We start from the raw sequence: 15,664 nt of genomic DNA on the forward strand, positions 1-15,664 counted from the left end.
CCAGCCAGGCTGTGAGCCTTTCTGTAGGGGGCGAAGACAGCCCCTGCTCCACAAAGGGTGGCTGTGATGAGGCAGCAACAGAGTGGGTGGGAAAGGGTTTTGCAGATGGGTGCTTGGTCACTATAAGTGTCCCATCGCCCAGCCCCTGGTCTATAACATGGGCATGCAGTTTCAGCACCCCCCCCCCGGCTCAGCTGGGGGCTGCCACACCACGGGCTTGGCCCCCACAAGGGTAGAATGACCGGAAGGCTGGGGTCAGGAGCCACAGGTGAGAAAGAGCCTGCCAGGTGCCACCTCCTGGCCTGCATGCCCAGGGCCAGCTGCTTCCCACACCTGCCTGCCTGATGGGACACAGCCCAGGGGGTCCCCAAAGCCACAGTGGGGGGTGATGTCAGGGTCTGTGCCCTCCCCTCACTCCCGTGCCTCCCAGGAGGCCCAGGCAGTGAGAAGCATCTAGGGGCTTCAGGCTCTGGGGAGTGCTGGGGGGTTGCAGGAAGGACACTGAGACCAGGGGGTCTGACACCACCCCAAAATGTCCCCTTTGCTGTTTCCCTGAGCTCCTGTGACAACAGAGGATGGAGTTGAGCAATGCCAAATATTGTTTCACACAACAAGCCAGAGGGGGAGGACAGGCAGCCCGAGTTGCTGGGGGCGTGGGGGCAGCCGTGAGGACAGACCTGGCCCTGCCCAGCAGGGCTGTTGACAGCCAGACAGGCTGGGGTCTTGGCTGCGGGCTTGCCCCTGTCCGCAGCTGCAGAAGTGGATCAGGCAGGCTGTCCCTGGGTTCCAGGCTCTCCCTGTGGGGCAAAGGCCCCCTGGAGGACGTGGGGTCTCGGGGAACAGCCGGTGCTCTGAACCGCTCACCTGTAGTTGTTAGTAACTCAACATTGCTGAGCTGGGCAGCAGCCCCACACTGACACTGGAGCGGGCCAAGCCCCACTGCTCCGGCCCCTCTGCTGGCCCTGTCCCCTGGGTCCTGCCCGCACAGGGTGGCGGAGCTTAGGCCTCCTTCTGCTCCGCACAGGTGACTAATTGGGCTGGGCTGGGCTGGTGGCTCCCGAGCCATAGTGAGAGTGGGGTGAGGTGGGATCCCAGCCCCGCTCCAGGCCCTTCTCCTCACCCCACCCTTGCTGGGGCCGTGTCCATCGCAAACGTGCAGCCACAAGACGAGGACCAGGCCAGCCAGGGAATTGGCCGTGGCCCAGGCTGCTGGGGCCCAGGCAAGTTTGGGGGTCTCCTGCCACCATTGCTTCCATGCAGAGAAGTACTTGGTGGTGCCCTGGGTGAGGGAAGGGGGGTCATGTCGCTGGCACCCAGGAGTGCACCCGTCTAAAGCCCAAGCCCTTGTCACTCCTTGAGCCCCTCCCCAGCCCAGAGCAGCCACCTGGCTGTTCAGGCCCCAGGTCCCAGGGCTCTCCTGGGCGCCTCTGCCTGCTCTCAGTCGCCCCCCCCCCCCCCCCCGCCAGCTGCCCTCCCTCACACCCTCCTCTCCGATGGGCCCCAGCTCACCCAGGCCTCAATCCCACGTCCACCTCAGCTCCCTCGGACCTGACGCCCAGGGTCCTTGTGTCCGTCTCCGGATGCACCCTCATCCTCCCAGCCTGTGTAGTGTCCCCATGTCCATAGTTCCAAGCTTTAAACTACACATGACGGTGGCAAGGGTGCTGGCACGTGGACCCCAGGAGCCAGGCCCAATATCACCAGGCTGCCCCCTCGTGTCCCTGTGTCCCTGGGACTCGCCCTTCCTCTGCCCACATGATTGAATCAAGGGAAATCCTGGGGTTGGTGCTAGGTTCTGGCTGATTCTGTGTGCTGTATGCGTACGGTGAGAGGGAGTAAGATCTGTGTCGTGCGTCCAGTGGCTGTCTGGGTCCGGGGACCCTGAGATGGCGAAGTGTACGTCCCCCAGGAGCCGTGCCTCACCGCCCCGGGGCTTGTGTGTCCTGGGGCACCCCTCTGCCTCTAAGCCTGCCTCCCGAGGTCTCGTGTTCATGACTCAAAATTAAATCCCCTGAGTTAGTGGGAAGCAGACCCGCATGTCCAGTGAGGGGGTGGCCAGCACCCTCCAGTGTCACGAAAACCACGAATGACGTCGGTTTCAGATTGCGATTCCCACTCACTCCTGGAGCCCCTGTGGCCCACCACTTAGACTGAAAGGGGGCGTCCTGCATCAGATGGGCTGTTGGGAATGAGATGGGAGGGTGATGGTGCTCAGGCGTCCCAGTCGGCTCGAGCCGCGTAACAAGCACACTGATGGCAGCTTAAACAGCACACACCGTGTGTCAGTCTGGAGACTGGACGTCTCCATCAGGGTGCCAGAATGGTGGGGGCCTTGGGGGCTCTCCTGCTTTACAGATGCCCCCCGACTGTGTCCTCACAAGGTTGGGGTGGGGGACACAGAGAGATGCAGTGAGGGCACTAATCCCATCAGGGGGCCCCACCCTGTGAGGTCATCTGACCCTAGTCACCTCTCAAGGCCCCACCTCCTGGGGGTAGGGTCTCAACATGTGAATTTGGGGGACACGACATTTGGTCCGAAGGAGGCTGGTGAAGTGAAATTGACACCAAAGGAGATGGCAGGCAAGCCTTCCTGGGATTCAGCAGTGCTTTGATTTTAGTCCTTAAGCATCCAGAGTGTCCCAGGACCCCTGGAGAGGGAGCCTGCTTCAAGCTCCCCATCCCCTCTCCAGACTGGCTGAGGTACCTGGTGGGTGGAGGCTAGTCCCACAGGAAAGGGAGCTGTGCAGGGTCACACAGCTAATTGGGGGAACTTCAGGAGGAGGGAGTCTGTTGTGCTATGAATTGTGTCTCCCCAAGAAAGTCATGTCCACCTGGAACTTCTGGATGTGACCTTATTTGGAAGTAGAGACTTTGCAGGTGTTATTAAGGTAATGATGCAGATGAGTTGACCCTGGAGCAGGGTGGGCATTAACTCCCATGGCGGTGTTGTTATAAGAAGGGGAGAGGACACAGACGGAGCGGGGAGGGATGGGGCCCCCAGGTGCTGGGAGAGGCAGGCAGGACCCGCCCCTAGAGCCCCTGGAGGCAGCCAGGCCCAGCCCACACCTGGATTTCTGAATTCTGGCGTCAGAACTGAGAGAATGAATTGCTGCTGTTTTAAGGTTCTGTTCGAGGTACGTTGTTATGGCAGCCCCAGGACACTGACAGCCCCCCATCACAGGGTATAAGTGTGGTGGCAGGGCAACCCCAACAAGCCGGAGCCCTAGTGATCTGGCGCCTGCCTCCTCCTCTGGTCACTACGGAAGATTCCAGCTTGGGCCTGCAGGGTGGTGTCTGCCCTTGTCAGGTGGGACCCTCAGGCAGCCGAGGGTGGACAGCCTGTGAATAATATGGCCTGTCCTTTTGCTGGGCTGTCTTCCTGGGCAGGTCCTCAATTGATTGAAAATGTGCTCCAAAGCGGAAATGTTGGAGAAGAGACCCCCTCCCTCTGGCTGTGGGAGCAGGAGAGGGGAGCAGTGTTGCCGCCCCCAGCCAGGGAACAATGGTGACAGCCTGGAAGGGTCACACCACGGGGCGGGGCGGGGTGCCTGCACCCTTCATGACCTTGACCCCTCAAGAGCCCAGGCAGGAGACCCAAGGAGCACGGCTCCAGTGGGGACGCTCCCTGTGAGCCCCCCAAGGGTGGCAAGGGGTGAGGCAAAGGCCTGCAGGAGTGTGGGGGGGGCAGGAGCAGCTGGGAAGGTATTTGGGCTGGGCTGCGGGCTCGGCCAGGTGCAGGCCATGCAGGGGGAGGCTGAGGGTTACACGTGGATGCCCCCAGCTCCTCTCCATGGCTCTGTGGTGGGCAGCTCCCCAGCCTGGAGGGGCCCTGGCCAGCCCTGCTGTGTCTCGGTCCCTTCTGGCTGCACCCTCAGCCCCAGGCTCGTTGGGGTTCGAGTCCTGGGCCCCCTTTCTCTTCACCCCCTCGGTGGGCCCTTCAGCAAGTGGCCACCTCAGGTGTTTTGACAGGGCAAACTGAGGTCACCTCTGGAAGGAGAAACATCCGCCCGCCCACCCCCATCCGCCCCTCCCCCCCAACCGGGGAGCCTCAGACCTGCTGAGCCTGCCTGGCCCCACCCCCACCTAGCTGACTAGAGGCTCACTCTTGTGTGCCTCTCTCCCCACCCTCTTCTTTGCCAGTTTTGCTGCTGTTCTAGAGGACCCATCCAGAGTCATTCACCAGGGCCCAGTCAGAGGGACCCCATGAGCCCGCTGTCCCCTTCCAGAGGGGAGGGTGGCCAAGGACTCCACCCGTGCCTGGCTGTAACGCCCTTGGGGGCCTGTGGCACCAGCGCCCTGGCAGCCCCCCTTGTGTAGGGCCAGCACTCCACACACCAGCCCTCTCTCGTCCCTCTGGATCCTCTGGGCAGGAAATGGGGTGCATCGTGGGGAGGTGTCAGGATTAGCCCAGGCTGAGGACAGCCAGGCAGGGTCCAGGACCCTTCTCAGGTTGGCTGGATGTCGGCCCTGCAAAGATGTCCAGTCCTAACCCATGGAACCTGGGGATGTGACCTTATATGGCAGACTTTGCAGACGTGATCAGGTTACGGATTTGGAGGTAGGAAGATTGTCCTGGGGTGCCCTAAATGCCATCACAGTGATCACCTCATTTCCATCTGGGGTAGAAAGCAGACCAATGAACCTCAAGGTCAGGAGGCCCTGCCCACCCCCAGCTAGTGGCCAGGCCGGCCCCCACCCTACCACTTAGTGGGAAGTAAGCCTCCCACAGGAAGCACAGATTTCGAGTGGCGATTATGGGGCATCTCCCAAGACTCACGCCCTTCACAGGAGGGGGCAGGAGGAGACAAAGTGTCCTCACCAGAACTCAGGGAGCCCCATGTGATGCCAGGTGATTCGAGAGCCTGCAGGTGAGTGAGTGAGGAGTCTGGGTCTGGGGAGCCAGGGCTGGTAGTACCGGGGGGTGGGGAGCATAGACCTGGCTTGGGGCAGACATTGCCCGTGGCCACCAGCATGTCCATCATGCTTGTTCAGGGCAGGAAAATGGTGTTGTGTCCTGCAAGTAGGATTCACAAACCTCTTCTACTCTGGGATGACCCCTGAGACCTCCACCCTGATCCCCAGGACAGTGAGATGTCACCCAGGATTATGGTGCGTTCTACCGTGTTGGGGCCAGACTGCATCCCTCCAAAATTCGCCTGTTGAGCCGCTAACCCCAGCACCTCGGAACGTGGACTTATTGTACAGGTAATTAAGTGAACAGAGGTCATTAGGGTGGCCTTAATCCAGTATGACTGCTGTCGAAAAAGTGGGAAATTTGGAGATAGACTTCCAGAGGGGAGACATTCAGTTCAAGCCGAGGAGAAAGGCCTGGGGCCGACCCCTCACGGCCTCAGGATAACCAGCCCTGCCCTGGACCTCTGGCCTGCAGGATGTGGGACGATAAATGTGTGCTGTTTAAGCCGCCTGGGCGTCTGTGGTGCTTTGTTACAGCAGCCCCAGGAAGTTTATACACATAGCAAAAGGGACTTTGCAGTACAATTAAGGTGACCAATCAGTTGATTTTGAGTTATCCAAAGGAGCTTGCCCCTGTGGGCTCAGTCTAAATTCAGGAGCCCTTTGGAGGCAGAGCCAGTTCTCTGGCTGGAAGCGGAAGACTCGAGGCCCAGGGGTTTTGCGATGCCATTGCTGGCCTAACAGATGGAGGAGCCACGTGCCGAGGAATGAGGGCGACCTTTAGGAACTGAGCCACTGACAGCCAGCAGAAAACGGGGCCCTCAGTGCTGCAGCTACCAGGACCTGCCAGTGACAGATGAGCATGGAGCCGAGTTGTCCCAGAGCTCCAGCTGGGAGCCCCGAGCTGCCCACTGAAAGCCAAGCTCAGCAGCGCTGAGAGAGAGCACAGTGCGGCTTTAAGCTGCGAAGATGTGGAGGTTTGTTACGCAGCAGAGAAAGCGAACGCACCAGGCCTGGGACCTGCCGACCGTCCCGCCGTCTCCACGTGTCCGCCTGCCTCTCGGAGGCCGTTCCCTTTTTCCTCTGCCTCCAGTAATCCTTGTCAACCAGATGTGGGGCCTGAAGGCCTGGTGGGCCAAGCCTGAATGATTTAGGCGAGAGAGCATTTTAAGTGCCACTGGCCTCCGTGTGGCCTCATGTCCTGGTTGTCCCTCCATTAGAGATGGCCAGATGGACACCCTGGGTTAGCGATGACAGCCCAACCCTTCCATGGGGCCGTTATGCTCCCCACTTGTCACCTCAAGTGACCCGTCACCATGTGCACATCAGTCCCAGCCCCCACGGAAGGTCCTCACTGAGCCCCGCGGGCCGCCTTTGCTGTTCTGTGTCCCGGTGTGAGTATCAGCTGTACCCTCTAGCAGGAGCGCTAGCATGTACCCACAATGCAATTCCTGCTGGAAAGCTGGAAAACACGCCCCACGCTGCCTTTCTCTTTACTCGCCAGCTTTAAAAGTGACGCAGCCTCGAACAGGAACCACTGCGGGCAGTTTTTCCCTGGATTCCTCTGCTGGGTGTCCTGTATTGACCCGTGGAGTTACACCATGGGTGGGGGGCTGAACGGTGCCCCCCAAAGATGTCCGTGTCCTAACCCTGGGACCTCTGGATATGTTATGTTAGGTGGCAGGAGGAACTTTGCAGATGTGATGAAGGGTCCTGAGATGGGGAGGCCATCTTGGTGGGGCCCCTGTAGTCGCCGGAGGGCTGGAGTCAGAAGTGAGAACGGAAGCAGAGGTAGGAGTGATGGAGGAAGGGGCCCAGCCAGGGCAGGCAGACACCTCCAGGAGGAGCCCCCACCCACACTTAATAGATTTTAGGTCTCTCATCTCCAGGACTGGAAGATAATAAATTTGTGTTGTTTTTAAGCTACTCAGTTCCTGGTAATCTGTTACGTAGCTGGAGGGAACACATACACCATATTTTAGTGACGACCCCGCTGATGCTCAGTTGTCCCTATCTGGGTCATAGGGGCCCTTCCAGCTACATTCAGTACCCTTTCTTCCTGTTGTGTTTTCATTGTGGTAAGACACACATAACACTGACCATCTCAGCCACGTTTCGGTGCCACCTCAGTGGCATTAGGTGCAGTCACACATTGTGTGGCCACCCCCTCCGTCATCTCCAGACTTTCTCGTCTCCCCAAACTGACACTCTGTCCCCATTAAACACTCACTCCCCTCCCCTCGCCTCGCCCCGGCCCCCCATCTACTTCCTGTCTGAATCTGACTCCTCTGGGGACCTCCTGTGAGGGGGTCCTGCAGGGTTTGTCCTTCTGGGACTGGCTCGTTTCACTGAGCACAGTGTCCTCAGGGTCCATCCACGTGGTAGCGGGTGTCAGGACCTCCTTCCTTTCAGGGCTGTGACGTTCCCTGTAATCACTAGCATTGTCTGGTGGGCACTTTGAGAATGTAACCGACCCCCTGTTTGTGCCTCCCGTCCCCATCTCAATCTCAGGGTGTCACCACCACCCATTTCCTCACCCTGATGTACCCGTTCCCATCCAGTCCTGCAGGAAGCTTGGCTAGTTTCCCCTTCAAACACACCTTGGACGCCTGTCCACTCCTTGGCTCAGCTGGCAGTCCCACTCTGCATAGAGGAGGCAAAATGACCACCCCTCCCGCCCCACAGGGCTGCTGTGCTCTAAGAAGGAAGCTGTGTTTACAGGAGGCTTAAGTGCTTGAGAAAAGGTCAGTGGTCTTTCTATCTGCCCCACCCCCCACTGCCGCAGTGCTCCAGGTTGCCTTAGTTCTGCGGAGTGGGCAGTGCTGGGACACTTGGGGGCCTCGGCCCCCCCACCAGAGAGACACTTCTCACAGTGCCCCAAGACCGCTGCAGGGGGGCTGTCTGTCCTCCCCACACAGGAAATACTCGACTTTCTATGACAAAAGCGGATGATCGTTTTAAAAGTGAATCAAACCTTTCATAAATGGAGCAGCCCCCAGCTGAAAAGGCCGCCCCACCCCACTCAGCTGTAACCAATGCTGGCAGTTGGCTGGTGGTCTTTCCATACACGTCACGGCAGTTCTCACCACATCTCTCCATACAAAATGTTGGGCATCCTGCTTGTCACGTGACTCTGACCCTGGCCCTTAGACGCCATTGGTACCTGAGGACAGACAGCACTCAGCCAGGAACGGAAAAGACACCTGCACTTGTGGTGGGCGAGCCCGGGTCTGAGCCTTCCAGTGGATGGATGTGACCCGTCTGCCACCCTGAGCCCCCTGAGATGGCTGTGGTTTGCTGCCATTGCTCCAAGCACACAAGCACCGTGTTCTCTTTGTGAAGCCCGGGCAGGTCCCCAGGGGTCCAGCAGCCTGAGACACCCTCTTGTAGCTCCCTGCACCTCCTGTGCGTTGACAGACACATGGACGGCCTCCGCGTTGCCCTGTGGGTGGGCGGCACCCCTGGGCTGTGCAGGGCACTGCCCGTGCCTGTGGTCCTGCTCGCTCTGTGTCTCAGCCTCTCACAGGGTATGTCTCTGCACCAGCAGCTCGAGACACTGCCAGCTCTCATTCTTTGCAGTTGCTGCCCTGTGTCGTCACAGGAAGGGTGAGGAGTGGACGCCACCTGCCTGCCCCCTCTGCCCAGGGCAGGCAGGGGCAAACACCTCGTCTCTCGGGCACATACAGGTCATGAACCTCGGTCAGGGAAATGCGCGTGTGTTTGCCGAGACCACCAATAGCCCAGCGATGTCTGGGGAGGGGCTAGGCAGGGTCTGGGTGTTCTGAGGCCCACCTTCCTCCCACAAACCTTCGTAAGTGCCAGGCCCTCCCTGGTGGCTGGTGGGTCACAAGTGGGGTGAAGAAACAGGCCGTGCAGGCTGAGCTTCCGGTCCGGCGAGTCAGGAGGGCTTGAAGCCCCTGGCGGCTGTTGAGGACAGCTGTGACTCCTTGAGTCGTCTTCTCCCAGCTGGGCTCCAGGGCAGGCAGACCAGGAGCCAGTCCTCCCAGCACCAACACCTGTTACCTGGCCGTTAGTTACCCTCCCGGCCTCGGGCCTTGTCTGTAAAATGGAAGGAGCTGGGCAGAAAATAATGCAGCAGAGAGAAACGAAGCTCCATCAGCAGTGGTGGAGGGAGTCCTTGCTCCTCTCCTAACTGTCTGGGTCTCCTGGGAAAGCCACTTCTTCCCTCAGGGCCTCGGCTTCCCCACCTCGCAAAAGGGACAGAAATCTGCACTGCCTCCGGGTGTCCGTGTTCAGTGAGCCGTTCAGTGCCTGCCACTGTCTGGCAGACCAGCATTCCACCAAACAGCTGCTTCCCCCACGGCTGGGATCGCGTGCCCGACACTGAGCCGAGCCTGGCTTATGGGCATGGATAAAGGAATGTCCATGTGGACTCCCTGATAGCTTTGAGGGGAGGGGATAGGGGACGGGGCCCTGAGTGCCTGCAGGAGAGAGGACAAACAGCAGTTTCCCAACCTGGGCAGGCAGCCGGGCAGGGGCGGGCAGGTGGGCTCTGAGCAGGGATTCTGAGCAGCACCTGGACGCCCAGGGCCCGCACGCGGTGTGAGTTGGGCACATGGCCCAGCACCAATGCGGAGGTGAATGGCCAAGAGCCACCAGCTGTCACCGCGCCACTCCTCCCGTCATTAGGATTATTACTACTACTTCCGTTACAAGGCAGCCCCTAGCAGCCGCGGGGCGCTGAGACCCCCTCCTGCATGGGGCGTCCTTTGCGCTGGGGGCCTCTCAGGGTGGGGAAGGCTATAAGCCTGGGCATTCCCTGCCAGCGGCGGCGCGTGGTGGGGGAAGCGGCCGCCTCCCCTCAGCTTTCCAGCACCCGCTCCCCTATCCCTCCCCCTGGCCGTTCCACTGCGGCGGCAACGCGGGGAGGGCGCGAGGCGGTGCCGAGATGGTAGCGCCCGGCGCCGCCCCCGCCTCTCGCCGCCGCCGCCGCGCGCTCCCGCAGGATGGCGCGGGCCAAGCTGCCGCGCTCGCCGTCCGAGGGCAAAGGGGGCCCAGGGGGGGCCCCGGCCGGCGCCTCGGCTCCCGAGGAGCCGCACGGGCTCAGCCCTCTGCTGCCGGCCCGCGGCGGGGGCTCCGTGGGCAGCGACGTGGGCCAGAGGTAGGGGCGGGGGCACCGCCGCGGGGAGGGGCTTTGCATCCCCGCCGCTTGCATCCTGCACTGGCTCCGCTGGGCTGCATCTGCCTGGTTGCCTGCAGCCCCGGGAAGTGGGGGGACGGCCGGGGTCTCCCCTCCGAACTCCCACCCAAGCGCCCTGACCATCCAATGTGTCTCCAGGCCGCTTTGGGGACCCTGCTCTCCCCTGCTCTTAGAGGCTGAGTAGAGTGGGCCTGCAGGTAACACTGGAGGGAAGAAAGGAAGTGGGGACCTGGACGCTGTGCCCTGTGGCTCAGTGACCCCAGTCTGAGCCTTGTCCCACTGGAGACCACACTCATGTTGGTTCCAGTGGCTGCTTGAGGGGAGGCAGGGCTGGCATCTGTGTCCCCACTTCAGAGGTGAACAGTGTGAGGCCCAGGGAGGCCGGGACGGGTGGAAGGCTGCACAGCAGATTGGAGCTTGTCAAGGCTCAGGCTCAGGCTCCCTGGCGCGAGCACTTGGAGCTGGTGGCCGCCAGGCTGCAGGAGGCAAGTTCTCTAGGAAAGGAGCCTGTCTGGGCAGGGGGCAGAGCCGACCCCTCCCCGGCCCCTCTGTAGGTGTGGGCAAAGCACAGCACCCCCATTTCACTGATGAGGACACTGCGGCTGGGTCCACGGCACTAACGCCAGCCAGCACCTTTCCTGTGTCGGGAGCCCTTCTAGATGCTGCGGGGGAATGGAGATGAATCACAGCTGCCCCGGTGTGGGCACACGTCGTGGGCACGAAACCTGTGCCTGGCAGACAGAGGTGCAGGCTGGGCTGGGGCAAGGACAGCAGGGACTTTCTGGAGCACAGGGACATGGGCAGGGGGCTTCCAGGCAGAGGGAACTGGCAGGGCCAAAGCCTGGGGAGGGGTGATGGGCCATGTCAGGGCTGCAGTGGGGGGGGGGGTGGCAGACACTTGGCCTGGCAGATGGCAAGACCCAGGGTGCCTGGGGAGCCTCTCCCCGGCCCCTCCTACCCGGCCACAGGCTGGCCAGTCCCTTCCTTGCTCTCACACCCTGTTTTCTGCTTCTCAAAGCCTCATGGGGGAAAGCGGCCAGCGGTGTTCCCATTGGCCGGAGTAGACTGCTAAGGCTGGACAGTAAGTGCTTCTAAGAGGCCCTCCAGCAGCTAGTGGGCAGCCCCTGGGCAGGAGGAAGGTGGGTGCTCGCCAAGGCCCTGGGGAACAGATTCCTCCGCTCTGCATCCTCTTCCTGGATGCTGCGGGTGGGGGAGTGATTCCGGAGGCTCTGCTTTCAGCCAGCCTGGCCCCTGTGAGGGTCTGGTTCCCTGCACTGTCCAGTTCCTGCATCTGAGCCCGCAGTGCAGCATGGGAGCTGCAGCTGCCTGGACCCCTCCTCCATGAAGCCTGCCCCTCATCCTGTGCTGACCCGTGATAAGGGCGGCCTCACTCTGTCCCCCAGCAGCCCCTGAAGTGCAGGGTCCTTACCAGCCTCCTTTGCAGAGCAGAGAAGGAGGCCATCACAGCCTCCTGCCGCCTGGTGCCCTACAGCTTCCCCTCCCCAGGCGCTGGACGTGTGCTGCAGACTTTTCTCTAGACAGCAGCAGTAGGGAGCCATGGCAGATTCCTAAGAAGAGGAGGACTCGCAAGGAGGGAGACGGGTGCCCTCCGTCAGAGGGAGCTGCTGTGGCCATAGCTCCTGCAGCTGCCCCATCCCACATGCCTGGCTACCTTCCGGAGCCAGCCAGGGTCGGGACTCACTAGGTCCAAGGTCCCCAGGGTGGCCCCACCCCTGATGGGAAGGCAGTGAGAAGAAGGAGGGGTCTCCACTGCCCTTGATGGACGGAGCCACAGGGAGGTGCCTGCTATGCCCAAACCCCCGATGCCTGCTATGCCCGAGCTGCGGATGCACCACCCCTCTGTCTCTTGGATGCTGTGGGCCTCACCTCCCCCCAGCCTGGGCTTCCTGGGCTTAGAGCCCGTGGGTCTTCTCCTTCCTTCTCTGCCCTGCCCCGCACAGTGCGAGGTTAGAAGGCCTGACCTGGGTAAGGATGATATCATGTGAGAGCTTTTGAGCAAAAGAGCCCAGTGAGGGAGGGGCTGGCCATGTAGTGAACTCCCCAGGTGGGTCAGGCTGGGCTGCTGCCACTTCATGCCCCCAGCAACTCTGGAGCGAGATGGCCTTACCCTTCCTGGGGTCTGCCACCCAGCCTCACACCTGGCTGGGGCCCCAGTGCCAGGTGCGCTGACCTGGAAGGAAGAACTAGGTAGAGGGGTAGGGTGGGCGGGCAGGTGGGGCTGGAGAAGAAGGGCCTGGCTCCTCAGCTGCCCCCACGGTCTGGGTTCTGCCCTAAGCGAGGGGCTCCTTGGTGTACTCTTGGTGGGGACCCCTGGGGGAGGCTGGCAGGCATGGCAGTGGCCTTGGCGGGGTGGGGAGTGCTCGGGATGGCTGAGTTTGGGGTACCTGGAAGCACAGCAGGGGAAGAGCTTCAGGCCGGGGAGTGGGAACCCTCATGTAGGTGTGGATGGGCCCTTGGGAAGGTGAGGAGCAGGAAGCCAGGGGCCAGGACAGAACTCTGAGGTTCCACGGGAGGCAGCGGGCAGAGGTCAAGGGGGTCCTCAGGGCAGGAAGAGGGGAAGAGCGGTCCACAGGAGGGGAGGATGGAGGAGTGGATGCCACCACAGGTGAGGCCAGTGAGCTTGGCAATCAGGCTGTTTGAGCATGGCCCCCTCCACCCCCACACCTCTCCTACCCCTTCCATCCCCACCCCCTGCCATCGGGTAGTTTCAGGGGTGGGGCTCACTGACCCAGGACCCTTAGTCAGAGGGAACATCCATCAGAGGAGGGGGGCTTGCTCAGAGCTGGACTCATCAGAGGGTTTGGGGAGAAGGGAGGAACAAAGGCCTAGAGGTGGGGTGTGGCCTAGGGAGAAGGCCTGGTGGAGGTGGGGCGGGGCCTGGTTTGTAGGGGCGGGGCCTGGTGGAGACTGGGCGGGGCCTGGGAGGAGTGAGGCTGGCACAGGTGGCCCGAGGGCCCTGGCTGGGCAATGGAATCAGCTTCAGCCCCAGGCTGGAGCTGCAGAGAGTGGCCAGGGGGCCAGCTTGACCTTCCAGGACCCCCTCTTAACCTGACTGCATCTCTGTCCACTGAGGACAGGCCTGGAGGATCAGGTTGCAACTGGGGGCTTCTGGAAACCATGGGGGCTGGGGAGGGGAGGGGAGCAAGGACTGCAAGAAGCACCCCTCACCTGTCAGCTCCCCACTTGGCCAGCCCAGAACTATCCACTTTGCGCTGCGGCCGAGTGGGCCCACTCTGCATGCCCACGCCTGGCCTGAGGCGTGCTCTGAGCACACAGACCTCTCCATCCCACACCTGCCTCCCCGCCCCCAAGCTCTCAGCCCAGCACCCAGCCTCTGTCTCAGGGCGCTGCTCTCCTGCTGCTCTCCCAGAATTCGTGCCGTTAATGTCCCGTGTCAGCGGTGACCTCTGGCCTATCAAGAGTTCAACTGTGGTTGAACCCCGCCCCGACCCCAAGTCCACTCCCCCTGGTACCATAGGTTCAGGAGATGGTCCTGGGGCTGCTCCCACTGTGCCCCCTCCTCCCTGCAGGTCCATACCTACACGTGGCCCCTCCCCTCCAGGAAACTGGACAATCTCCACGTGCTGAGTCTTCTCTCCGGTCAGCCCCCTCACCCCTTCACCTACTCTCTCTTGGTGAGTTCCTGGTCCCGCTGCCACAGGCTGCAGTTCTGTCAGGCTCCTGCCACCCCCTGATGCAGCTGTTAGTTCACCTCAGAGCTGGGGCAGCACCCAGGACAGTGCAAGAGAACCTGAGCCCAGCAAACATGCAGTCTTCCAGAAGCTCCCAGCGACCCCAGCCCTCCCAGTTAAGCCCTGACTTCCCAGCCCTGCACCCCACCCTGGCAAGACCTGGCCCACCCAGGCACCAGGAGCTGGTGGGCGGCACCATGGCAGGTGGGCATGTGCCTGCGACCCCACCCTTGCAGGCCTGCCCACTCCTCCCTGCTGTGGCCTCCTCAGGAAGGCAGTGGTCCTCCATGACCCTTGGTTTCCTCTTCTGGAAAATTCTTGCTCTGAGGATTACGAGAGGCCCTGTCATCCTCCGGAGGAGCTGGCCCCATGCCTGCATCATCAGCAGAGTGGACCCTGCCCAGCCCCCCCCCCCCCCCCCCCCCCCGGCCAGTACTCAGAGCTGCTGGGCTCTCCCACCAGCCTCTTCCCTCTGTCACAGGCCACGCCCACCATCTCAGTCTAGAAAACCCTGGGCCAGACCCAGCGGAGGGGGTGCACCTGAGGGTCCCCCAAGAAGCATCAGGTCCCCACCTGGGCCTGTGCTGAGGAGCAGGGCCGGTGGTGCCGTGGCCCATAGAGGGCAGGGGAGTGCAGGGGAAGTTGGCAGTCTTGCAGACCCGAGCCCTGGCTGTCGCATCTAGCCAGGTGGCCCCGTGGAGGGACTGCCCCTTGCTGCCATCAGCTTCCTGGGTGTAAAGTCAGGCTAATCATGCCCCTTCCTGGACGCCGGGGGTCACTTGGTGCCTGGGTGGGCTTGCAGAGGAGCAGCGACAGAGCACTTGTCAAGCCTGCCAATCGGCTGTTGCTCGCTTAGCTGGAGGCCGGTGGCCCAGTCCTCGTGTGCAGGCATCTCAGGTGCGGCCATCATCCCATCCGGCATGCGCTGGCACCACCACGCCCTGTGCTGTCTCAGGCACTGAGGGGGGCCAGGGCCGGTCAGAGTGTGGGCTCCTCCCGCCGGCCTGGGGGCTCCGAGGGGCAGGGGTGTGTGTGCATGGGCGTACTGTACCCTCTTCCCTCGGACCCTGCCTGGAGCCTCCCTGCTTGCCTGTGCCACCGCCTGGTCCAGGAGGCCAGGCCCCTGTCCATCAGCTCATCTTCCACATTGACCTGTCTGCTCCATGTCTGTCTCCAGGCTTCATGTGGAAGATTTCAGCCTGGACTCTTCTCTGTCTCAGTAAGTGCTCTGCAGGGGAGGGGACACACAAGTGTCCTCGCACCCCAGCGGACCTAGGGAGGAGGACAGCTCAGGCTGTGCTAGCCCTGAGGGAGAGTCCAGTCTCCCCGCACCACCAGCCCTGCAGCCCGAGGGCAGGGGTGGGGTGTGGTGGCCAGCACCCCCCTGCAGTGTATTGCTGGGCCTGGGGGGTGGGGCGAGGCTGGGGACAGGATGGTGGGTGGTCCCCCGGGGTGGAGCGCAGGAGTAGGAAATGGGCTGTCCAGAGGCAGATACCCCACGTCCCCCTACAGTGGTGGCCAGAGGGTAGGATCGAGGAGCCCCACCGTGGTGCCTATAGGAGAACAGGCAGGCAGATGACGGCTGGCACCCCCGGCTTCAGCCCACCTGGGCCGCCTTCGCAGGTCCAGGCCTTCAGGTGCTTTCCCTGGCTTCAGTTAAGATTTAGGCAGAGGTTGGTCTTGAGGCGGGGCCCAGAGCCCCCTCGGAGCACCCAGGTCCCAGTGCATTCCCGGGAGAGAGCCCCACCTGCTCAGGCCCACGGCCTTCCGTGTGGTCACCAAGTGCGGCCTGATTAGTAGTTTCATGATTAAGGTTGCCTCAGCAGCCACGTTCCCTCCTCCCTCGGTGATGCCAGCCTGTGACTCCGGGGCTGGG

The 15,664-nt window shown here is 61.9% G+C and overlaps 1 protein-coding gene across 13 annotated transcripts in view; it reads left to right on the forward strand.

The window, feature by feature from the left end:
- The window catches only part of KCNT1 (potassium sodium-activated channel subfamily T member 1), a 63,891-nt gene that overhangs the window by 15,497 nt on the left and 32,730 nt on the right, over positions 1–15,664 (forward strand). For 2 of the 13 annotated variants that reach the window (XM_074331381.2, XM_088793358.1), the window contains exons 1-2: positions 9,843–10,036; positions 14,966–15,007. The exons of 7 other annotated variants lie outside the window; for them this stretch is intronic. In XM_074331381.2, the coding sequence (XP_074187482.2) occupies positions 9,882–10,036; positions 14,966–15,007 (197 nt within the window). In that variant the 5' untranslated portion in view covers positions 9,843–9,881. Of the gene's footprint in view, positions 1–9,841; positions 10,037–11,093; positions 11,157–14,965; positions 15,008–15,664 lie in introns of those variants that run through there. 4 more of the 13 variants (XM_074331383.2, XM_088793360.1, XM_088793359.1 and 1 more) reach the window with 3 other exon arrangements.

Source organism: Rhinolophus sinicus, chromosome 16 (genome assembly GCF_057876585.1).
Source record: "Rhinolophus sinicus isolate RSI-liver-muscle chromosome 16, RSI-T2T, whole genome shotgun sequence".
NCBI classification, from domain to species: domain Eukaryota; kingdom Metazoa; phylum Chordata; class Mammalia; order Chiroptera; family Rhinolophidae; genus Rhinolophus; species Rhinolophus sinicus.